Source organism: Patagioenas fasciata, chromosome W (assembly GCF_037038585.1).
Source record: "Patagioenas fasciata isolate bPatFas1 chromosome W, bPatFas1.hap1, whole genome shotgun sequence".
Taxonomy (NCBI): Eukaryota; Metazoa; Chordata; class Aves; order Columbiformes; family Columbidae; genus Patagioenas; species Patagioenas fasciata.
This window is the reverse complement of record NC_092559.1, coordinates 59,977,640-60,002,603: the sequence shown is the minus strand read 5'-3', so window position 1 is coordinate 60,002,603 and position 24,964 is coordinate 59,977,640. Positions and strand designations below refer to the sequence as shown.

The following is a 24,964-nucleotide window of genomic DNA, read 5'->3' as shown; positions in this document are numbered from 1 at the left end:
GCATGATCAAAGTAGTTCCAAGATGTTGCAATCGATGTTGCAATCAATGTTGAGTAACTGTTACGTATCCTAATGAATATATGAATATGTATGTGAACGGACTGTATAAATACTGTGTAACTTAAACTGACCGTTGAAGCCAGTTTTGGGTGCGAACCCCTGGTTTCCCAGCGCTGGAATAAAGCACCGCATATAACTATGCCCGTGGTTATGTGTTCTGATTGCTAACAGTACCATCGAAGGACTGAGCCAAAAATAGTAGGATCTGGCAAGCTCATGATGCTGTCTGTTTCTTTGCAATAGTACTAGTATGGATGTGCTAGAATCTACTTTTTTTCCCCCAATTTTAGAATGTCTGCTGTGTTTCTTTCCTGTTTAGCTAGTAATGCTGTCGAGTTTGAAGTGTTTGCAAAACAGGGGGAAGCAGGCATGTGTTTCGGACACGGGACCAGCTGCCTCTGGAGTCGGGCACCCTGCCCGGGGCAGAGGGCTGGAAAGTTGCCGCAGCCGCCTTCCGCAGGAGTTTACATCCGGGTCTCCCCGTCGACCGAAGAACACACTGCTGCTTCAGCGGCACCCGGTGCGTTGCCGTGGAGATAGCGCCGCAGGGGGCGGGGGCAGGAGGAAGCGACCCGAGCACCACACCGCGGCGGGCCCCAAACTCCCCTTCCCAGCCGCCATTCCCAATTATGTAAGCGCTTCCGGCGTCGTGGACCACTCTGACATCATCCCCCGCATCCCGGTGATGTCAGCGCCAGGAACGGTGCGTGACATCAGTGCGTAGGGGAGCGCGGTGACATGTGCTATTTAAAGCTCCCCGGGTGGAGGATGGAGGCACAGTGAGCAGGTGCAGTCGAGAGCAGTAGCAGTCGAGAGCAGTAGCGAGCTGGTTGCTCGTGACAGCGTGTGCGGTGGACTGTAGGGCCTTTCCCTTCCCGACGTGGCGTCTGCGCCTGCCCACCGCGAGGGGATGGGCGGGCGGAGGCGTGGGGCGGAGGATGCAAATGTACAGAGACAGTGGCTCGAGACCGTCAGAGCAGGCGGTCACCGCCTCGCACGAAGCTCCCTTCTTTCCTCCGTCCCACCGGCAGTGCTGAACCCGCGGCCCCGCCGCAGAGGAGCGCGGGCTCGACGGCCCCTCCCACTGGCAGTGACCGACCCGCCGCCCCTCAGGACGATATCCGCCCGCTCGCCGTAGAAGAAGGCGTGACGGCGAGCAGCAGACTCGCCGCCGCGGGAAGGAGGAGCGGCACTCCGCATCTCTCTAGTCGGGAGTGGGCGGATCCGGGGAGCGCGGCGCCTCGGTGCCGGGAGCCAAATGCCAGAGCCGGTGCCGCGGTTCGCTCTGCCTCCTCGGGAGAATGCATTAGTGACCGCCTCGCTGCTGGGGGTGGTGCTAGGGGGACCAGCGGCGTGGAGCCCTGCGCGCACCTCCTGCTCCATCCCTCTCCGCCTCTGAGTCGCACGGAGCCTTCGGCAGCCGCTCGCCTCCCGGCGAGAAGCGCTGCAGCCGCCGCAAGCCCCTCGCGGAGAAGCGCCTCCACGTCCGCCCGCAGGAGGGGACCCATCTGCCCCCGGAGCCGCCGTTGCCGCTCACCCGAAGGCCGGAGCCGCTGCCCGCGGGCGCCTGGCGAGGCCGGCGGCCATGGGAGCTCGGCCCGCGGGGGCCGCTCCCTAGCGCGCGGAAGGCTCCGCTCGGCCCGGGGCTGTGGAGCTGCCGTTGCGGCGAGGAGAGCCCTGGAAACGCGGCACCGCCGGCCGCCATGGGGTAAGGATGTCGCGGGGGCCGCTGGGGCGCGGGGATGGAAGCGGCTGCCCGCGCGAGCTGTTGCTGTTCAAGCGGGCCCCGCTGAATGCGCACGGAGTCGAGTGATTTTACTGACTGGGTGTGTAAGGAGCAGGAATCCTACTGAGATCGATGTTTTGCATCAACCTGATGAAAGAAAAGCAGGGCGTACCGTGATCTTCAGAGGTTTGCCTCCGCCGTAGCCACATCGGATCGCTGGAAGAGCTGCCTTGGCTTCCAGGTCCCCACCGTGAGGACCTTCCCCTGGTCTTTTAGGGCTGGTCAGTCCTGAAAACGACTGCTTTAAGATCAGTGTGACAAGGTGCAAATGAAGAGCAGCGAAGGCTCATTTTAACTCTTCTGGAGTCTTCAGAGGATATAAAAAAAGGTGTGAATTTTCCAATGTAATAAAGAAGGCTCTAGAGAAATCTACTTTACAGCAGGTCCCCTAAGTGAATTGGGATATCTACTTGAGACCGTAAGGAAATTAGAATGAATAAAATCTTTAAAATGAACCTTATCACATCTAATTTAGTAGCTATAAAAGTGATACAGATACCTGTGAAAACTTTCCACAGTTGTATTCTTAGTAATTTGTATAGTGAGATGAAAAAATAAACCTTGTGCTGACCGTTAACATCTGAATAGAACGGAAACATGTCCATATTCAAAAGTAACAGAAACCCAGTATAATTTGACTAACTGCAAGGTGGAGGCAGACTTCTAATGTGTTAACAAGATGCTGGTTTTCTAAGACTTTATGACATAGTTCAGAGTATAAAAGTTATAAGTCATGTCCTTTGTATTTTGGTCATTCAGGAATTCGAATGTGAAGTTGATATAGTAATGTGGAAGTTAAAAGTGTCTCTTTCCTCAAACTGTTAAGGATACTTGGAATTCTCCAATTTATTAACTTCCTTGCATGTAGGGTGATAACAGCTGTGTCCTTGGCTCTGTCCTAGTCACTGGGGCTCACTGTACATGATGTAAGAAGGAATGACTTCTTAGGCTAGCTTTTATTTTCCTGTTGTCTTCCCTTTCATTTGAAAAAAAAATAAAAATCCCAAACAGAATAAACCCAAGCTTGCAGCTGTCTACATATTCAAGGAAGTGATAATGTGTTTCAAATACCTACCAAAATGCTAAATGATGTTATAGTGGTTTTGGGAAATATTCTTAAAACAGCAGATACAGAATTATGTAGCTTTAAAAATTCAAATAATGGAAAACATCTCATTTATTTAAAATCAGTATTGTATTTGTAGATATGTCAGTTAAGTATATCATATTACAAATACAGATAACTGCTGAAGAGGAGTAAACTTTGTACTTTCTCCATTTCATGAACTCCAGTACTGCTAGTGTTTTAGCTTCTTAATGAACAGTGCAAATCCATATCTGTAGAGGGAGTGGAAATAATCCTAAATACTGAAGGACTATAAAAATTATTTGGAGAAAGGTTATAAAGTTGGTGTCATGACTCTTAAGTAGTATCTTGGCATGTTAAGGTCAAGAAGACAAAACTTGCAAATATTTTGAAGACTTATTAGCCAGTACACACTGGGGTACTGCAATATAGTATTCCTTTATAGACTGTCTTTTAACTAAGTGGTCAAAACCAGCAATGTAGGTATGTGTTACTGATAAGCTTTCTCCTTTCTAAGAGTGAGTGACTGCATCCAAGCCAGGATCAAGCACCAGTTCTGTGGATCTGCGGTTAAGTATCAGACATTTACAAATGTTCAGAGCAGAGGTCTTGTTTAAGTAGCTATTTTGTATTAGCATCTAAATGCAATTGCCCATGGATTTCAGACTATTTATAGACTGAGATGTACTGGACTGTTAACACTGCAGTTATAATAGTCTTCTGATGCTCTACTAAGTTCTGAAAATTGAGTGCTCTGGAAGCAAGTTGCAAAATGATTGATAATCCATGTACCTGGCTACGTGAGGGTCAGTGTACTATATTCAGTATTTAATGGGTACTGCTATCCTACAGAAGCTTGTACAGTGAGCTTATAGTACCTGGCTGGTGGAGAGTTTACCTATTCCAGTGGTCAGAACACAGAAAACGTGGGATGGGGGAGATGCTTAGTGCTGTATACCATCTGGGTAGACTGTTTGGTGGATTGAGGAACTGGCAGGATGATCGCATCCAGAGGGTAGTGGTCAGTGGCTCAGTGTCTGGATGGACACCAGTAACAAGTGGTGTCGCTCAGGGGTCCATATTGGGGTCAGTACTGTTTAATATCTTCATCAATGACACAGTGGGATTGAGTGCTGTTGCTTTCTGTGTGAGAGACGGAACCTGACACACCAATATGATGTTCACAGAGTTCAACTTTATTGTCCGACCGAGCTAGCTTTATACCAGAAGCTGCCCTGTCCACGCACCTTGCAACAATAGGATTGGTTACAGCACACGCTATACAGTAACGTGATTGGCTGCATGCACTGTCCACGCGCTCTGCACGCGTGTGTCGGTGATTGCTCATTGGCTGGTAGTTTCTTATAGGATTCCTTTTGTCTCTTTTGTCTCTGACTTCACCTTCTAGCCAGGCTGGCGACAACCCCATCCCCCCAGGATGAGCCCTGTCACTACATCTCCCCCTCTTTCATTTAATATGATGTTAACAATACGCCGTATCATGCTCTGAAGACAGTGCAAAATACAAGGTAAGAACATTAAAACTAATACAATTACAGTTAACAAGAACAGACCTGTTTTCAATATTCCTTTTAACCAAACAAAGCATTCAACCCAAAAACCCAACATCTTCTGTTATTTTCTGGTTCATGTTCTGCAAATTTTTTATCTTTTTATGTATAGATTCTGAATGGTCTTTTAAGTTCAAACAACACATACAATCAAACTCTTCACAACCGTGGCCATGGCCAATAACAAAAAATTAATCGCTGCTCTGTTTTGTAAAGTAGTATGCTCAACACTGGCTACATCCATTGCTAAAAGCGATAACAGGTCTGAGGTTAAGGGTTGTCATCATTGCAGTCGGTTTCTTCTTTGTTAGCTAGCCAAGGTCTCACCCACTTCGGGGGAATCCACAAATTTTTATGGTTACCTGTAGAAACACAAGCATATCCCCTTCCCCAGGTTATTAGTGACATAGGACCTTCCCATTGTTGTGTTATTGGATTAAACACGCTAACCTTAGGTACATTTTCAGAAAAATCTTTGACATTTTTGATATGGTGCATAACCTCTTCTGGACCCACACTAATTCCCCCTTGTTTTTTCAAAACAGACAAAAGATTTTTCAAGGTGCGGTGTGCACGCTCAATAATTGCCTGGCCAGTAGAATTATAAGGGACTCCGAACAGGTGTTGTACCTTCCACTGGACAAGGAAGGTTGCAAGTATGTCAGAACAGTATGTGGGGCCATTATCTGTTTTGATCTATGTAGGAACTCCCATGATAGCAAAAGCTTGTAATAAATGACGCTTTACCGCTTTTGCATTTGCTGAGGTCAAAGCTGTAGCCCACAACAGTCCTGAACAGGTATCTATGGACACATGAATGTAATTTTGTCAGCCAAATGGTGCAAATTCAGTAATATCAGTTTGCCGTGATTGGCCTGGCTGCAAGCCCTGAGTATTTACTCCCTTTTGTTGCAGAGGCACTATGCGAGCACAATCAGGACAAGCTGCGATAACGGATCAAGCTTGTTCCTTGGTAAGGGCAAACTGTTTTCGGAGCGATGCTGAGGACTGATGGAACTCGTGAGCTTGTCTGGCTTGTTCAAAAGGAGATACATCTGTCACGAGTTTGTCTATAATGTTGTTTCCCTCAACTAGCCCACCTGGTAGGTTAGAGTGGCTTTTTATATGCGTTATATATACTGGCACTGTCCTATAATCTAACACGTTCCACAAATCTAATAATGCCTCAAACAACAAGGAGTTGGAAACTCGCTGCAAAAGTGCTCTATGTATTCTTCGTACAACTCCCACAACATAAAGAGAATCTGCTACCAGATTAATTGGGCAGTTATGCCATTTTTGTAATGCCGCTATCACCACTTGCAACTCTAAAATTTGAACTGATCCTTCAGCTACAACAATTTGTGAATGCCACTGACCGTTCTCAAACCATACAAAACCTGCTTCGCGTGAGCGACTACTCGCATCTTTGAAAATGGTTATTGCATCTAATGGGCGCTCACTAACAATTGACATAGGCTCCAAGGGGAGGTTGGTTTTAAATATGGGATGCGGTGGATAATGATTGTCCACCTGCACCGGAATCCAGGTAAGAGCTAAGGCAAGATCGTCATGTTTGAGAAGGATCTGTTCAAACAGATTGAGAGAAATGGGGATCACAATTTTGGCAACATATGACCCAGACAAGGTCAGATATCGGCTTAGTCCTTTCACTACCACTTGGGCAATGGCTTCCCACCTCTGAATGATGTTTTTGTTTTTGATTGTTTAGAAATATCCATTCTAATACTAACAATGAATCCTTTTCTTCCGTACTCCACTGGGCCAAAAGTCCTGCCACCTCCTTATTGGTATTATAGACATGAAGAGTAACAGGCAATTCTGATCTTATCCACTGAGCAGTATTCTGTGAAATTTTTCTTGCAATTTGCTCAAGCACTTTTTGTGCTTCTGGTGTCAGGCACTGTGGTTCTTGGGGGTCTTGTCCCCCGCGAAGGAGACTAAACAACAGTTGCAAATCTGTATTTGTAATTCCCACAACATTTCTTATCCACTGCAAGTCCCCTACCAATTTCATTGCATTGTGAAGGGTTGCTACCTTTCCTTTCATAGTAAGCTTCTGAGGTCTAATCATGGCCTGGGTTAGCTCATATCCTAAATATTTCCATGGTGCAGTTCGCTGTACCTTTTCTGGTGCCACAACCAGACGCCATTGACCTAATTGCTTCGTCAACTGAATTATTGTATCCTCGCTAATTTCTTTTTCATTGCACAAAAGGATATCTTCCATATAATGATAGATGATCATCTGAGGGTGTTGTTGCCTAAACGACTTCAAAGCCAAATCTACATGCCATTGACAAATAGTAAGAGAACTTTTCATTTCCTGAGGTAACACTACCCAATGATATCTTTTTGTGGGAGCTTGACGATTAAGCACTGGAACAGTAAAGGCAAACTTTTCACAATCCTCTGGGTGTAATAGGTTTGAGGCCCTGGATCTTGAAGAGGAGGTAGGTGAGGATGTGGTGCAAGGCCCACCTATGAGGTCACATAGAAAGAGGCAGTTGACCACATGACACAAGACCGCCTCAGATAAGAAAGAAAGAAGGGTAACTGTAGCAGGCAATTCCCTTCTGAGAGGGACAGAGGACCCAATCTGCAGAGCTGACCCTCATCGTAGGGAAGTGTGCAGTCTACCTTAAGCCTGGATCAGGAACATCACCAGGATGCTCCCCAACCTGGTGCACCCAACAGACTACTACCCACTGCTGATCTTCCAGACAGATGGGGAGGAAGCTGCATCCCACAGTCTGACGGGAATGAAAAAACATTTCAAGGCTTTGGGACAGATGGTAAAAGAGTCTGGGGCTCAAGTGATTTTTCTCTTCCCTCCTTCCAGTTTTGGGTGATGATGTGGGAGGGAATAGCAAAATCCAATCCCTAAACAATTGGCTACAGGACTGGTGCTACAGGCAGGGCTTTGGGTACTTTGATAACGGCTGGTTTTATAAGACACCAGTCCAAACAGCGATACGTGGGAAAAGTTTATCTCGCAGGGGCAAAAGGATGATGGGACAGGAATTAGCAGGGCTCATTTGGAGAGCTTTAAAGTAGACTCAAAGGGGGATGGGGTGGTAGCTGGGCTTGCATCAGTAGGACATCACTCTAGAGTTCATGAGGGCTGGGAGGCCCCCCATACCCCTGAGGTGAAATCGGAGTGCTCAGCTCACTCTCTGAAATGCCTGTACACCAATGTATGCAGCATGGGGAATAAGCAGGAGGAGTTAGAAACCAGTGTTAGGGCAGGAGATTATGACCTAGTGGCAATTACGGAGACATGGTGGGACAGCACACATGACTGGAATGTGGTCATGGATGGCTATGTCCTTTTCAGGAAAGACAGGCCAGCCAGGCATAGTGGTGGAGTTGAGAGCAACTACAATGTATTGAGTATTGTCCAGGCACGGATGAGGAGCGAGTTGAGAGTCTGTGGGTGAAAGTTAAGGGGCAGGCTGGCAAGGGTGATACTACTGTGGGCATCTATTATAGTCCACCAGATCAGGGTGAGGAAGTTGATGAGGCCTTCTACAGACAGCTGAGAGCAGCCTCACAATCACAGGCCCTGGTTGTGGTGGGGGATTTTACCTTCCCTGATGTTTGTTGGAAGGACTACTCGGCCGGCCAGCCATAGTCTAGGAAGTTCCTCCAGTGTCATGATGATAACTTTCTGATGCAAAGGGTGGAGGAGCTGACTAGGAGAGGTACATTGCTGGACCTCATCCTCACTAACAAGGAGGGTCTGGTTGAAGCGGTAAAGGTTGAGGGCTGCCTCGGTTGCAGCAACCATGAGATGGTGGAGTTCAGGATCTCATGTGGTAGAAGCAGAATAGCAAGCAGAATTGCAACCCTGGATTTCAGCAAGGCAAACTTTGGCCTTTTCAGGCAATTGCTAGGGGAAATCCCATGGGCAAGGCTGCTTGAAGGTAAAGGGGCTTGAAGGTAAAGGATAGTTGGTTAGTGTTCAGGGACTGTTTTTACCAGGCACAAGATCAGAGCATCCCGACACGTATGAAGTCAAGGAAGGGAGCCAGGAGACCTGCATGATTAAACAGGGAGCTGCTGGGTAAGCTCAAGTGGAAGAGTTTATAGATCATGGAAGGAGGGGCTGGCCACTTGGGGAGAATATAAGGCTGTTGTCAGAGGGTGTAGGGAGGCAACTAGGAAAGCTAAGGCCTCCGTAGAATTAAACCTGGCAAGAGGGATCAAGGACAACAGGAAGAGCTTTTTGCAATACGTGGCAGATAAAACTAACACCAGAGGCAATGTAGGTCCACTGATGAATGAGGTGGGTGCCCTGGTGATAGAAGACACAGAGAAGGCAGAGTTACTGAATGCCTTCTTTGTCTACTCTGCTGGAGGCTGTCCTGAGGAGCCCCGTACCGCTGAGGCCCCAGAGGAAGTCAGGACAATGGAGGAGTTTGCCTCGGTTGATGAGGACTGGGTTAGGGAGCAGTTAAATAGTCTGGACATCCATAAATCCATGGGTCTGGATGGGATGCACCTGCGGGTGCTGAGGGAGCTGGCTGAGGTCATTGCTGGACCACTCTCCATCATCTTTGCCAAGTCTTGGGAAACGGGAGAGGTGCCTGAGGACTGGAGGAAAGCAAATGCCACTCCAGTCTTCAGTAAGGGCAAGAAGGAGGACCTGGGTAACTATAGACTGGTCAGCCTCACCTGCATCCCTGGGAAAGTGATGGAATGACTTATCCTCAGTGCCATCTAAAGCATATCAGGGATAAGAGGGTCATTAGGGGCAGTCAACATGGCTTCACCAAAGGGAAGTTGTGCTTGACCAACCTCATTGACTTTTATGAGGACATAACAAGATGGATGGATGATGGCAGAGCAGTGGACGTCCTCTACCTTGACTTGAGTAAGGCATTTGACACAGTCTCCCACAGCATCCTCACAGCTAAATTGAGGGAGTGTGGTCTGGATGATCGGGTAGTGAGGTGGACTGCGAACTGGTTGAAGGGAAGAAGCCAGAGAGTCGTGGTCAATGGGGTGGAATCTAGTTAGAGGCCTGTATCTAGTGGAGTGCCTCAAGGGTCAGTACTGGGGCCTGTATTATTCAATATATTCATCAATGATTTGGATGGGGAATAGAGTGTACTATCAGCAAGTTTGCTGATGACACCAAGCTGGGAGGAGTGGCTGACACGCCAGAAGGCTGTGCTGCCATCCAGCGAGACCTGGACAGGCTGGAGAGTTGGGCAGGGAATAACCTGATGAAATTTAACAAGGGAAAGTGTAGAGTCCTGCATCTGGGCAGGAACAACCCCAGGTTCCAGTATAGGTTGGGAAATTACATATTAGAGAGCAGTGTAGGGGAAAGGGACCTGGGGGTCCTGGTGGATAACAGGATGACCATGAGCCAGCACTGTGCCCTTGTGGCCAGGAAGGCCAATGGCATCCTGGGGTGTATTAGAAGGGGGGTGGTTAGTAGGTCGAGAGAGGTTCTCCTTCCCCTCTACTCTGCGCTGGTGAGACCCCATCTGGAATATTGTGTCCAGTTCTGGGCCCCTCAGTTCAAGAAGGACAGGGAACTGCTGGACAGAGTCCAGCGCAGGGCAACCAAGGTGATTAAGGGAGTGGAGCATCTCCCGTATGAGGAAAGGCTGAGGGAGCTGGGTCTCTTTAGCTTGGAGAAGAGGAGACTGAGGGGTGACCTCAGTAGTGTTTACAGATATATAAAGGGTGAGTGTCACAAGGATGGAGCCAGGCTCTTCTCGGTGACAACCAATGATAGGACAAGGGGTAATGGGTACAAACTGGAACACAAGAGGTTCCACTTAAATTTGAGAAAAAACTTCTTCTCAGTGAGGGTAACAGAACAGTGGAACAGGCTGCTCAGGGAGGTTGTGGAGTCTCCTACTCTGGAGGCATTCAAGACCTGCCTGGACGCCTTCCTGTGTAACCTCACCTAGGCGTTCCTGCTCCGGCAGGGGGATTGGACTAGATGATCTTTCGAGGTCCCTTCCAATCCCTAACATTCTGTGATTCTGTGAAAAAACAATCCTTCAAATCAATGACAATTATATCCCAATCTTTTGGAAGCATGGTTGGGGTAGGAAGACGTGGCTGCAGTGCCCCCATATCTTTTATTACTGCATTAACTGCTCTAAGGTCTTGTAACAAATGACACTTCCCTGACTACTTCTGGATGGTAAAAACAGGTGTATTCCATGGGCTGGTGGAAGGGACCAAATGTCCGAGACGGAGTTGTTCTTAACCAACTCCTCTAAATGCACGAGCTTTTCTATTTTTGCTTTCTCTGCCTCCTGTTGCAAAATCGGTACCCGTGTACAAGCTTCCACCATCTCTGCCAGAGAAGCAGTTTTTCCAAGCCGGCTAATATCTGTTGTCATTAGGTGTTTGCATTCATCATGGCCAAATCTTTCCCCACAGTGGCTTTTGCCTCTGGAGTCAGGTTAGGAGAAGCATCTATAGCTTCTTTTAAACGGTCCACAAACTTCATATAGGGTTCCCCAGGATCCTGCTTTATTGTAGAATAGGGTGGCACAGGAGTACCTGTATTTGGTAATTCTTTCACTGCCGCCAGGGCAAGCCCTTGCGTTTGCTGTAAAATCCTTGGATGAAGTGCTGCCGGAGTGGCACCATCCGCATATTGTCCACGCTAGCATAATTGGTCCATGCTAGCTAATCTTAATGGATCATCAGCTGTTAAATGAACATTTTCTAATACTGCCAATTCCACCTTCCCCTGCCACTTGTCCAAGAACATCAGATACCCGGTTGGGGTAAGTAATAACTCCATCAATGCCCCAATATCTGTCGGAGTTAGTACTTGCCCCTTGAAAAATGGATTAGCTGCATCACATGCTTATTATCCATACCATATTGCATCACTGCACTCTGCAACTGCTTAACTGTTTTCCAGTCAAAGGGAGACCACTGCCTTTGTCCTCTATTATCTATATGCACTGGCATATAGATAATACTGCCAGGTAAAATAATCCCTTCAATGGTTGCATCCCTGATTGCCCCTTGCCAGCGTTGCCCTGCATTATAAGAGTGATCTCGAGGAATACCTCTACCCTGACGCACAGGGGCAGCACCCAAACTGTCATTACTGTCACTGCTATAAAATTCCCCTGTGTTTCCCTGTGGATCAGTGAGTCGGTGCACATTCACGAACTGATCTGCTGACCCAGTCTCTAACCCTTTTCCATATCGCGCTCGCAAATATTCATCTGCTTCCCTTATTGACCACATCCCATCTTCTACACATTGCTTTTCCCATTTTTGTATTCGCTCCTTTTTTATTCGGAGCTCCTCAGGACTGAGGTCCAATTCCACCTCCTCCCGTTTCTGTTTTCCCCGTTTTTCACATTCCCTGCCAATTGCCTCCAGCCTGTCCTTAATTGCATCTGACACCTTTTTATATGCTATTAACCGCAAAGTTTTACTTGTACCACCATCTAACCGCTTCATTGCTTTTAACACTTCTTGCATCTGTATCTCCTGCTGTCTCAGCAAGTCCTTCAAGCTCTGCATGTGTCTCTCCTTCTGGAAGTCAGGGTGATTTTGTTGTCTGTTGTGGTGATCCATCGAGTCCTCCAGCAGAGGCACATCAGCTGGATTAGCTTGTCCTGGCTTGTTGAAACTTGCTGGTTGCTGCCGTTCATCGTCAGAGGCAGGAAATGGCTCAAAGGGCGCAGACAGTATAAGTGACTTGCCGCCTCCCCAAAACTCCAAGTCTGATACAGGGCATACCAGCGACATTGATTTTTTCAGAGTTCTCAGAGGGGAGGCAGCTCACGGTGGGTAGCTCTTGGGGAACGGCACATACTTCCGGCTCCCCTGAGACTTCCATCAGCAGCCTGATCTCCCGCCACGGTCCGGCGAGGTCGCAAGCCTCGTGACTCCCCCTTTTGACAGCCTCCCATAGTTCAGTCCCTATTTCCTCCCATGTATCAGGAGAAAAAATCTCGTCCAAAGCTCGAACACGCCCCTTCCATTTTGCAAAATGCAGGAGACATTTTAACACATCTCTCTCCAAATATCTTCCTGTTTGTGCAGCCAGCTGCAGAATATTTGTCACTATTGCTTTTTCTTCCGCGGATGCCGCGTTTCCCATGCCACCTGATTCCCTGTAGGCCTACTTTCCACTTTTCTTCGAGCGCCCGGCTTACCTTTGCCGGCCCGGTGGCCCTCTCGCATCTTCACTTCCGGCAATCTTCTTCGATACGAAGTATCACGTTGGGGTCACCAAAATGCTGCTTTCCATGTGAGAGACAGAACCTGACACAGCAATATGATGTTCACAGAGTTCAACTTTATTGTCCGACCAAGCTAGCTTTATACCAGAAGCTGCCCTGTCTACATGCCTTGCAACAATATGATTGGTTAAGCACGCACTGTACAGTAACGTGATTGGCTGCATGCACTGTCCATGCGCTCTGCACGCGCGTGTCGGCCATTGCTCATTGGCTTGTACCTTCTTATAGGATTCCTTTTGTCTCTTTTGTGTCTGACTTCACCTTCTAGCCAGGCTGGCGACAACCCCATCCCCCCAGGATGAGTCCTGTCACTACGGAGCGCACCCTCAGCAAGTTTGTGGATGACACCAAGCTGAATGGTGCAGTTGACATGCCTGAGGGACATGATGCCATGCAGAGGGACCTGGACAAGCTCGATATTAGGAAAAAATTCTTCACGGAAAGGATTGTGAAGCAGTGGAACAGGCCACCCAGGGAAGCGGTTGAGTCATCATCCCTGGAGTTGCTTAAAAGGCGCATAGATGAGGTTCTTAGATAAATGATTTAGTGCTAGAGTTAGGTTATGGTTGGACTCGATGATCTTGTGGGTCTATTCCAACTGAAATGATTTGATGATTTTATGATTCTATGATTCTCCCCCTCTCTCCTAGTTCCTCATCCCTGTTGCATGAAGACAAGTTCCTATTTTGTGTGGGCCTTTCTGTTGGGTTCAAAATGTGTCTCTTTTGTATTGCCACTGTTGAGGAACACTAAATTTGTCAGTTTTGTGCAATTGATTGTCTTTGAGCAGAGGTTTGATTGTATTAAAAATCCTTAAGAAATAGATCTTAAGTAGAAATACTCAGGATGTGTCTTGGTAGTCCAGGTTATTTTATATGTTGATCAGGTAAAGTCTGTGTTGAAAGCTGCAAACCATCACCTTATTTTACTGGTTGTTGGTACCACTTTTTGCTTTCTAGCAGGGGAATTAGAGGTTAGTATTTGCGGACTATGATGCAGTCATTGCTCAGGCGGGAATGAATACATTTCATGCTACAAGTAGTATGTGGACTGCACAGCCATGAATTCTGGTAAGGTTGAGAATTTGGTGTCCTGTTAAACTTAATCTCTTGGATTAATTCCTGGTTTATTAATGACTTGTCTCTCTGTAACTATTTTATGGTCTTCTGTGCTGTGGACAAATATACAAATTAATCTTACTACCTTTTCCCTTCACTCTTTACCTTGTAATTCCTCATCATTCAGCAAAGTTTCTGCAAGATGTGCTTGTCTCTGTCATGTCACGTTAATCAAGGTGTCTTTTTCTAAGGACTTTAGCTTGCCTTCACTTTTCTTGACCTATATTTAGTATGTTATCTTCATAAAGATGATTATGATATATATCAGTTTGAGATGGCAGATTTAGAATACTAGGGTTCTTAAGCTGGCTAGAGAATATTGTGGAAGATGAGTATTTTAGGATGTATTTATTAGCATTGTAGTTACCTAAAATAAGTATTTTAATTTATTTTTTGTCAGATAGGGGAAAATGGCTGTTACTGGTTGATCCACTCCTAGCTCTTACCCTTGTTGAAGGATGGGGAGTTAGTCAAATGCATTTCTTTAAAGCATTCGGGATGCAGAGTCCCCAGTTTCGTCAGCAGGGATATAATTGATTCTCTTCTCCACAACTGCTGTTTCTTTAGCTTCTGGTATGCAGAAAATGCTGGGAAACCTGATGTTGATACTTTTTGCTATGGAAACCAAGGATGTTCCTCAGTTTCCCATGTTATGCAAGTAAGCAGGTGTATAATTTGGGGAGGAGTGTATCCAGGACAGCTGACCCAAGCTGGCCAACAGAAGTATTCCATACCATGAACTTCTTCTTTCATGGCAAGGTTCACTCTATTACTTACTGCATTGAGGAAATATATCAAGCAGAATCAGGTGAGAGTTAGGGTTAGAGTTATTTCTATGGGGAAAAGATGCAAAAGGGTAGAGGGAAGCCCTCCCGTTGGGTCACAAGGTTCAGAATGGACCCCCTCACTTTCTAAACTTCTTCTCAGAGAGGAGTCTAGGCACATCTGGATCCAAACTTAGCCCCAGATCAATGGTTCATGTCAAAGAAACAGAGGGTAAGGGAAAACAGTTAAGGGATTATATGTGTTTATGGCCAAAGGATTATATGTGCACACTCAATTCTTTAAATCACTTGGCTAGGATTTCAAAGTTTCATGATTCTGCATCTCAACCTGCTTACCTCCCATCTAGTGGTCTGGTGCCAGGTTGCTCTGATGTCTGGATTCTAGTTCTCTCAAAGTGAGCTCTCAGGCATCGAAGTTCATTGGCCATGAGGATGGGATCCTAGGTCTCTTGAAGCAAACTCTCAGGCATCAGAGTCTGTAGAAATAAATAATTTAATGGAGTCGTACAGCAGCAGGGCTGGCTCGAGCTGAGTGCCTTGGCAGAGGTGCCAAGCTGAGCATAGAAGTCCCTGGGTAATTATACCCTTACAGACTATTTATCCATCTTTCACACCATGATTCAAGCTCTCTTCCCACACTTCTCGAGTTGAAAATGAACTGGGGGGGCAAAGTCCCTCCCACTGTAAGTGAGGATCTGGTTTGTGACCACTTGAGGAACCTGAACATACGTAAGTCTATGGGACCTGATGAGATGCATCCCAGAGTCTTGAGGGAATTGGCTGATGTAGATTTCAAGCCACTCTCCAAGGTATTTGAGAAGTCATGGCAGTCAGGTGAATTCCCTGGTGACTGGAAAAAGGGAAACATCACACCCATTTTTAAAAAGGGTAGAAAGGAGGACCCCAGGAACTACCAACCTGTCAGTCTCACCTCTGTGCCTGGGAAGATCATGGAACAGATCCTCCTAGAAGCTATGCTAAGGCACATGGAGGACAGAGAGGTGATTCCAGACAGTCAGCATGGCTTCATCAAGGGCAAGTCCTACCTGACCAGCCTAGTGGTCTTCTACGATAGAGTAACTACATCAGTGGACAAAGGAAGAGCTATGGATGTCATCTATCTGGACTTGTCTAAGGCCTTTGACAGGATCCCCCACAACATGGTTCTCTCTAAATTGGAGAAGTATGGATTTGATGGGTCGACTGTTCGGTGGATGAAGAACTGGCTGGATGGTCGCACTCAGAGAGTAGTGGTCAATGGCACAATGTCTGGATGGACACTGGTGACAAGTGATGTCCCTCAGGCATCCGTACTGGGACCAGTACTGTTTAATATCTTCATCAATGACATAGACAGTGGGATCAAGTGCACCCTCAGCAAGTTTGCATATGACACTAAGCTGAGTGGTGCATTCGACACACCTGAGGGACAGGATGCCATCCAGAGGGACCTGGACAAGCTTGAGAAGTGGGCCCATGTGAACCTCATGAGGTTCAACAAGGCCAAGTGCAAGGTCCTGCACCTGGGTCAGGGCAACCCTAGGTATCAGTACAGGCTGGGGGATGAAGGGATTGAGAACAGCCATGCGGAGAAGGCATTGGAGGTACTGGTGGATGAGAGACTGGACATGAGCTGGCAATGTGTGTTGGCAGCCCAGAAGGCCAATCATATATTGGGCTGCATCAAAACAAATATGGCCAGCAGGTCAAGGGAGGTGATTCTGCCCCTCTGCTCTGCTCTGGTGAAACCCTAGCTGGAGTACTGCATTCAGCTCTGGGGTTCTCAGTGCAAGATAGACATGGACCTGCTCAAGCAGGTCCAGAGGAGGGCCACCAAGATGATCAGAAGGCTGGAGCACCTCTCCTATGAGGAAAGGCCGAGAGTGCTGGGGTTGTTCAGCCTGTAGAAGAAAAGGCTCCAGGGAGACCTTACTGCAGCATTTCAGTACTTAAAAGGGGCCTATAAGAAAGATGGGGACAGACTTTAGCAGGGCATGTTATGACAGGACAAGGGGTAATGGTTTTAAACTAAAAGAGGGGAGATTCAGGCTAGACATGAGGAAGAAATTTTTTACAGTGAGGGTGGTGAAACTCTGGAACAGGTTGCTCAGAGAGAGGTGGTAGATGCTCTGTCCCTGGAAACATTCAAGGCTAGTCTGGATGGGCCTCTGAACAACCTGATCTAGTTGAAGATGTCCCTGCTTATTGAAGGGGGGTTGGACTAGATGGCCTTTGAAGGTCCCTTCCAACCCAAACTATTCTATGATTCAGTCCAACAGTAATATTTGAGACTTGGGTCTTCTTGCTTCTCATTGGATCCTTTCACTGACCTCAGACAGGCCTTTGTTTTGTTTAGCTGTAGACATTGTTTACAGTCCATAGCTACTTCATGCCAGCCTTGAATCATAAAATCATAGAATATCCTGAATTGGAAGGGACCCACCAGGATCATTAAGTTCAACTCCTGTCCCTGCATATGACAACTCCACAGTTCGCACCATGTGTCTGAGGGCGTTGTCTAGTCTCTTCTTGAATATTGTCAGGCTTGGGGCCATGACTACCTCCCTGAGGAGCTTGTTCCAGTGCTCCACTACCCTCTGTGTGAAGAAGCTTCTCCTAATGTCTAACCTAAACCTCCCCTGGTACATCTTCCTGTCATTCCCTCGAGTTTTGTCATTGGTCGCCAGAGAGAAGAGTTTACTGTCTACGCTTCCTTCTCCCCTTGTGAGGAAGCTGTAGACTGCAATGAGGTCTCTCCTTAATCTCCTCCAGGCTGAACAAACACAGTGACTTTAACTGCTCCTCATATGGCTTCCTTTCCAAACCCTTCACCAACTTCGTAGCCATCTTCTGGACACTCTCCAGTAGTTTAATCTCTTTTTTATACTGTGGCGCCCAGAATTGCACATAGTACTCCAGGTGAGGCTGCACCAGTGCAGAGTAGAGTGGGACAATCATCTCCCTCGACCAGCTGGCAATGCTGTGCATGATGCACCCCAGGAAATGGGTGGCCCTCTTGGCTGCCAGGGCACACTGTTGGCTCACATTCAACTTGCTCTCACCCCCAGATCCCTCTCCGCAGAACTGGTCTCCAGCCTCTTGTCCCCCAGTCTGGATGTACAACCAGGGTTGCCATGTCCCAGGTGCAAAATCCAGCACTTGCCCTTGTTGAACTTCATGCGGTTGGTGATTGCCCAGTTCTCCAGTTAGTCCAGATATTTCTGCAGGGCCTCACTGCCCTCAAGAGTGTCCACAGGTCCTCCCAATTTTGTGTCATCAGCAAACTTACTAAGCAATCCCACAAGTCCTGTGTCCAAGTCATTTATAAAGACATTGAAGAGTGCTTGCCCTAAGATGGATCCCTGCGGAACCCTGCTAGTGACTGGTCGCCAGCCTGATATAACCCCATTTACTAGAACCCTTTGAGCCTGGCCCATCAGCCAATTGTTCACCCACTGTATTGTGTTTATCTACCTGTATGCTGGATATTTTGCTCAGGAGGATACTGTGAGAGACAGTATCGAAGGCTTTACTGAAATCCAAAAAGATGACATCGACAGGCTTCCCTTGGTCAACTAGGTGGGTAACCTCATCGTAGGATGAAATTAAGTTTGTCAAGCAACAGTTCACTTTCCCCTCACCACAGTATCACAGTATGTTTGGGATTGGAAGGGACCTCGAAAGATCATCTAGTCCAATCCCCCTACTGGAGCAGGAACGCCTAGGTGAGGTCGCACAGGAATGTGTCCAGGCGGGCTTTGAATGTCTCCAGGGAAGGAGACTCCACAACCCCCCTGGGCAGCCTGTTCCAGTGCTCTGTCACCCTCACTGAGAAGAAGTTCTTTCTCAAATTTAAGTGGAACCTCTTGTGTTTCAGCTTGATCTCATTACTCCTTGTCCTATCATTGTTTGCCACTGAGAAGAGCCTGGCTCCATTCTCATGGCACTCACCCTTTATATATTTATAAACATTAATAAGGTCACCCCTCAGTCTCCTCTTCTCCAAACTAAAGAGACCCAGCTCCCTCAGCCTTTCTTCATAAGGGAGGTGCTCCACTCCCTTAATCATCTTTGTTGCCCTATGCTGGACCCTCTCCAGCAGTTCCCTGTCCTTCTGGAACTGAGGGGCCCAGAACTGGACACAATATTCCAGATGGGGTCTCACCAGGGCAGAGTAGAGGGGAAGGAGGACCTCTCTCGATCTACTTACACCCTCCTTGTAATACACCCGACGATACCATTGGCCTTCCTGGCCACAAGGGCACAGTGCTGGCTCATGGTCATCCTGTTGTCCACCAGGACCCCCAGGTCCCTTTCCCCTACACTGCTCTCTAATATGTAATTTCCCAACCTATACTGGAACCTGGGGTTGTTCCTGCCCAGATGCAGGACTCTACACTTTCCCTTGTTAAATTTCATCAGGTTATTCCCTGCCCAACTCTCCAGCCTGTCCAGGTCCCGCTGGATGGCAGCACAGCCTTCTGGCGTGTCAGCCACTCTTCCCAGCTTAGTGTCATCAGCAAACTTGCTGATAGTACACTCAATTCCCTCGTCCAAATCGTTAATTAATATATTGAATAATATTGGCCCAGTACTGACCCCTGAGGCACTCCACTAGATACTGGCCTCCAACTGGACTCCGCACCATTGACCACCATTCTCTGGCCTCTCTCTTTAAGCCAGTTTGCAACCCACCTCACTACTCTATTGTCTAGACCACACCTCCTCAACTGAGCTGTGAGGATGCTGTGAGAGACTGTGTCAAAGGCTTTACTGAAGTCAAGGTAGACCACATCCACCGCTCTGCCATCATCCATCCACCTTGTTACATTCTCATAAAAGGCTATGAGGTTGGTCAAGCATGACTTACCCTTGGTAAAGCCATGCTGACTGCCCCTAATGACCCTCTTATCCCTGATATGCCTTGAGATGACACCAAGGATAAGCTGTTCCATTACTTTCCCAGGGACAGAGGTGTGGCTGACCGGTCTATAATTACCCGGGTCCTCCTTCTTGCCCTTTTTGAAGACTGGAGTGACATTTGCTTTCCTCCAATCCTCGGGCACCTCTCCCATTTCCCAAGACTTAGCAAAAATGATGGAGAGCGGTCTAGCAATGACTTCAGCCAGCTCCCTCAGCACCCGTGGATGCATCCCATCTGGACCCATGGATTTATGGATGTCCAGACTATTTAATTGCTCCCTAACCCAGTCCTCATCAACCGAGGCAAACTCCTCCATTGTCCTGCCTTCCTCTTGGGTCTCAGCGGTACGGGGCTCCTCAGGACAGCCTCCAGCAGAGTAGACAAAGAAGGCATTCAGTAACTCTGCCTTCTCTGTGCCTTCTATCACCAGGGCACCCACCTCATTCATCAGTGGGCCTACATTGCCTCTGGTATTAGTTTTATCTGCTATGTATTTGAAAAAGTTCTTTTTGCTGTCCTTGACCCCTCTCGCCAGCTGTAATTCTAAGGAGGCCATGGCTGTCCTAGCTGCCTTCCTACATCCTCTAACAACAGCCTTATATTCCTCCCAAGTGGCCAGCCCCTGCTTCCATGACCTGTAAACTCTCCTCTTCTGCTTGAGCATACCCAACAGATCCCTATTCAACCACACAGGCCTCCTGGCTCCCTTCCTCGACTTCCTACGTGTGGGGATGCTCTGATCCTGAGCATGGAAGAAGCAATCTCTGAATGTGATCCAGCTCTCTTGGGCCCCTTTTCCTTCAAGCAGTCTTGCCCATGGGATTTCCCCCAGCAATTGCTTGAAAAGGCCAAAGTTAGCCCTGCTAAAGTCCAGTGTTGCAATTCTACTTGCTGTTCTGTTCCTGCCACACAAGATGCTGAACTCCACCATCTCGTGGTCACTGCAACCCAGGCAGACCTCAACCTTTACTGCTTTGACCAGACCCTCTTTGTTAGTGAGGATGAGATCCAGCAGTGCACCTCTCCTAGTCGGCTCCTCCACCGTCTGCATGAGGAAGTTATCATCAATGCACTGGAGGAACCTCCTGGACTGTGGCTGGCTGGCTGAATGGTCCTTCCAGCAAACATCAGGGAAGTTAAAATCACCCACAACAACCAGGGCCTGTGACTGTGAGGCCACTCTCAGCTGCGCATAGAAGGCCTCATCAACTTCCTCAGCCTGATCTGGTGGCCTATAATAGACACCTACAACAGTATCACCCCTGCCAGCCTGTCTCTTGATCCTGACCCATACACTCTCAACTCATTCCTCATCCGCTCCTGGGCAGAATTTAGTACATTACAGTTGCTCTCTCACAGAGAGAGCAACTCCACCACCACGCCTGGCTGGCCTGTCTTTCCTGAAAAGGGCATAGCCATCCATGACCACATTCCAGTCATGTGAACTGTCCCACCACGTTTCTGTAATTGCCACCAGATCATAATCTCCCGACCGAACATAGGATTCTAACTCCTCCTGCTTATTCCCCAAGCTGCGTGCATTGGTGTACAGGCATTTCAGGGAGTGAGCAGAGCACACCAATTTCTCCCTAGGGGCACAGGAGGCCACCCTGTCCTCATCCGTTTTAGAATGGTGCCCCACTGGGACAAGCCCAGCTACAACCCCATCCCCCTTCAAGCCTAGTTTAAAGCTCTCCAAATGAGCCCAGCTAATTCCTGCCCCAGCATCGTTTTGCCCCTGCGAGATAAGCCTTTCCCGCGTAACACTGTCTGGACTGGAGTCTTATAAAACCAGCCTTTATCAAAAAATCCAAAGCCCTGCCTGTAGCACCAGTCTTGGAGCCAACCATTTAGAGATTGAATTTTCCCATTCCACCCCACATCGTCACTTGAAGAGGGAAGGAGTGAAGAGAAGATCTCTTGAGCCCCTGAGTCTTTCACCATCCTTCCCAAGACCTTGAAATGGTTCTTCATTCCCCTCAGACTACGGGAAGCAGCTTCCTCCCCATCTGCCTGGAAGACCAGCAGCGGGTAGTAGTCTGTCGGGTGCACCAGTCTGGGGAGCTCTCTAGCAATACCCTTGATCTGGGCTCCAGGTAGACTACAGACTTCCCTAAGATGAGGGTCAACCCTGCATATTGGGCCCTCTGTTCCCTTCAGAAGGGAATTTCCTATTATAATCACCCATCTTTCTTTCTTATCAGAGGCAGTCTTAAGTTGTGTAGTCAACCGCCTCTTCCTATGTGACCTTGTAGGCAGGCTTGGCACCACCTCCTCACCTACCTCTTCTTCAAGATCCAGGGCCTCAAACCTATTACGGAGGGGCACCTGGGGAGGCAAAGCAGGCAGGGAGGGGGGCTGCCCGTGATGCCGAACTGGAATACGCTTCCACCCCTCATCTTCTTTTAGGTCCCCTACCTCTGCCTGACAGCGACAAGGGTGGGGCTGCCTCAGGACCTCCGCCTCTGTCTGAGAGGGCAGGAGGTCCATCTCCTTTTCGGGGGTACCTCCCTGGGGCCTTTCCGACTGGCACGTCAGGGTGTTACTCCACCAGTCGATCTCCCTTTCGCACTCCCTGATGGACCTCAGCGTCTCAACCTCCTCCTTAAGTTTCACAACCATGTCGAGCAGATCTTGCACCTGCTCACACCTCACACCAGTGGAGTGCTGGCCTCCCTCCTCCGGCAGCAGCAGGCTCTGGCACTCCCTGCAGCCGGAGACCTGAACAGCCACCGTTCGGGACAGAACCTCAGTCTGCGTTGCCACAGTCTTTTTGAGACAAGCTCTCCTTCTGGAGGCGACCATGGTCATCAGCAGTCTGGGACGCTGGCAATAAATCGGAGGGAATGACAAGCAACAAGTGCTCTCTGCACCCTGCTGCACAAGCTGATTGCTCCTCTCTGCACCTGGTGGGCAGCGACTAGTCCTTGCCGTCTCAAAGGCTTTTTCAAGGCAAGGGAAGGAGGTGTGGTCGCCGTCACCGTGGGAACGCCCCCCGCCACGTCAGCCGCTCTCTCGCAATGGCTGCCGGGGCTTCTGAGGGATCGGGACCGCTGGGAATCACGCTGTCCCTGTACGTTTCCCTCTGAGCTTTCTAATCTCGGCTAAACCTCGTAGTCGGCTGAACCTCGCCGGCTCTGGCTCTCGCTGCGCTGATTCCGATCAGCTGACTGTTACTTTTCTTTCTAGCATGCTAGCTTTATTCCAGCATCCAGACTTGCACAAATCTGTGATGGGCTGTATCTCGGTGTACTGAATTTGGCTCTGTTGTATGCACACCAGGTAAAGAATCCTGTTTTGGGATAACAGTTGTAGCACCCCAGATGAGATGCTAATAAAAGCCTTGCCCAGTCCAGCTTACTAAAGAATGGCAGGGAGGCAGGTGCCGATTGGGCTCCAGCGTGCACTGACCTATTTTGTCAGGGAGACCCTGTGGTAGTGTATAAATGTAGGAGTAGTTACATTTATACACTCCTAAAATTACATTCGGCCCTTTGAAGGCAACCACCGGGCTGATGTGGTCCCCAGTAAAAATGAGTTTGACACCTCTGATCGAAACAGTGCAAACACTTCATACGGGTTAGAAACTTAGCTCTTTCACTCTTTCAGATATCTGAAACTGTTTAGACCTAAAGTAATTTCCAAGAAATGATGGCTCTTCTAGTCCAGTAATAGTTTAAGAGGCATCTGGCAAGAGAGTGTGGTGTAGAAATATCTTATGAGGTTGAGACCAGACCTGGAACTCACATGAGTATATGTATATATATACACATAAAGAATTTCAATGTGCTTGTCTTTTAACAATGCGCCCTTTGTATCTGAGACAACCCTGCACGCTCTCAAGAGAAAAATCTCAGGCTTCCCCATGTGTGTAGTTACAGTCTTAGTAAAAGGAAACTGTAACAATGACCAAAGGGATAAAGTATTCTGTATTAAAAAATCAGAGTACTCAGTCCATCTTTTTTTTTTTTTTCTTAAGATACTATGTTAAATTGAAATGTGTATTTAAAGGCCCTACTTATGTGAAAGCCCTCTGTAAAAATTTTTGCAAGAACATGCTTTCTAGTTCAGGGTTTCATGCTCCTCTCCCTGAAAGACTTTTTCAGTTTTCTCTTAAAGAAATGTTCTTGATCCTAAGTTTCTTGTAGCATAGTCTCAGATGTCTGTACTTAAAAAAAAAATAATTTAATCAAAAAAAAAAAAAAATTGAAAGATGCAGCAAAGAAACAGTCTATACTGGGTGCCTCTCAACGGGAGGGACGCTGAGACAAAAGAGGTTTGGGCTTTTAAGCCCTCACAGTCTATGCACTCCCTTTTCACATCTCCTTCATGCGCTGTCCATGCACCTTTTGTTCCAAGAGTAATTCTGGGTCAGAGGCTTCTTTTTTCTTATTGGATTCTCTTTTCTCTGTCCTCCAGGCATCTTTTTGTTGTTCTCATCTTGATGGTTTGCAGCCTCTGCTGACAGTGTTTCCTCTTCTCCAAAGCTGTTTATGAGACTCTGCCAAGGTCGCAGTGTCCTTGCTGATTTTACTGAAACAGTCAGTGGTTCCCACTGCGGCCTAGCCTTGCTATTTATGCTAAGGTCTTCAGAATAGGCTCTGCTCGTACAACTGCTCTGCAGACCCATGTCCCTTATTTTTAAGCCATTCCTCAACATGCAACAAAGTAGATGACTATGTGCTGCTATTAAGAACTTGATTAGAACTCAAAGTTTATGATTATCATTGCTGGCTATGATCACTTAGTGAAATTTTGTATCTCACATTTGAAAAATGGAGTTAGCATTCTTCTGTGAGAAGCTTGTATTGAACAAGAAATATCCCTAACCAGCATGGCACAATAGTAATCAACCTTCATAATTGGAACTTGACAGTCATGGTGACTCACTTATGTCACCTGACACCTTAATGAACGTGATTAAGAAAAACAAAAACAAAAACAAAAACCTTCTGGTTTCAGATACCATTGAGCTTATAAATAAATATGCTTGTATGTCAGAGGTTTGGGAAATTAGTGGTCATGATCAAACTTCACACAGAGGAGGCTAAGTAATTATTAAAACTGCTACTTTAACTAACAAATACAAAATTTTGTTCTTGTCTGCTATATATGTTGTTTATCTTCCTAAAGAACTGTTTATCTTCATTCCCTTGTAAACACTGAGGGGTGTGGAATATTTTTTTTTGGGGGGAGGGAGGGGTGTTTTGGGGTTTTTTGCAGTTAAGTATTATTTTAGTACTTCCTACTCATGGCATTCTGTTTCTAAACACAAAACCTGTTCGAGAGTGGGAAATGGCAGTTTCTGCTACATGGACTTGTATTTGATGCTTTAGTTAAGCCTCTTTTGGACATGAACATGTGAG

The 24,964-nt window shown here is 47.5% G+C and overlaps 1 protein-coding gene across 3 annotated transcripts in view; it reads left to right on the top strand.

Annotated features, from left to right (window-relative positions):
- Positions 1-1,038: 1,038 nt before the first annotated feature.
- LOC136114527 (homer protein homolog 1-like) overlaps positions 1,039-24,964 on the top strand; it is a 99,507-nt gene continuing 75,581 nt past the window's right edge. For 2 of the 3 annotated variants that reach the window (XM_065859899.1, XM_065859902.2), the window contains exon 1: positions 1,039-1,768. In XM_065859899.1, coding sequence (XP_065715971.1) covers positions 1,764-1,768 — 5 coding nt within the window. In that variant the 5' untranslated portion in view covers positions 1,039-1,763. Of the gene's footprint in view, positions 1,769-4,341; positions 4,463-24,964 lie in introns of all 3 variants that reach the window. The other variant, XM_065859900.1, reaches the window with a different exon arrangement.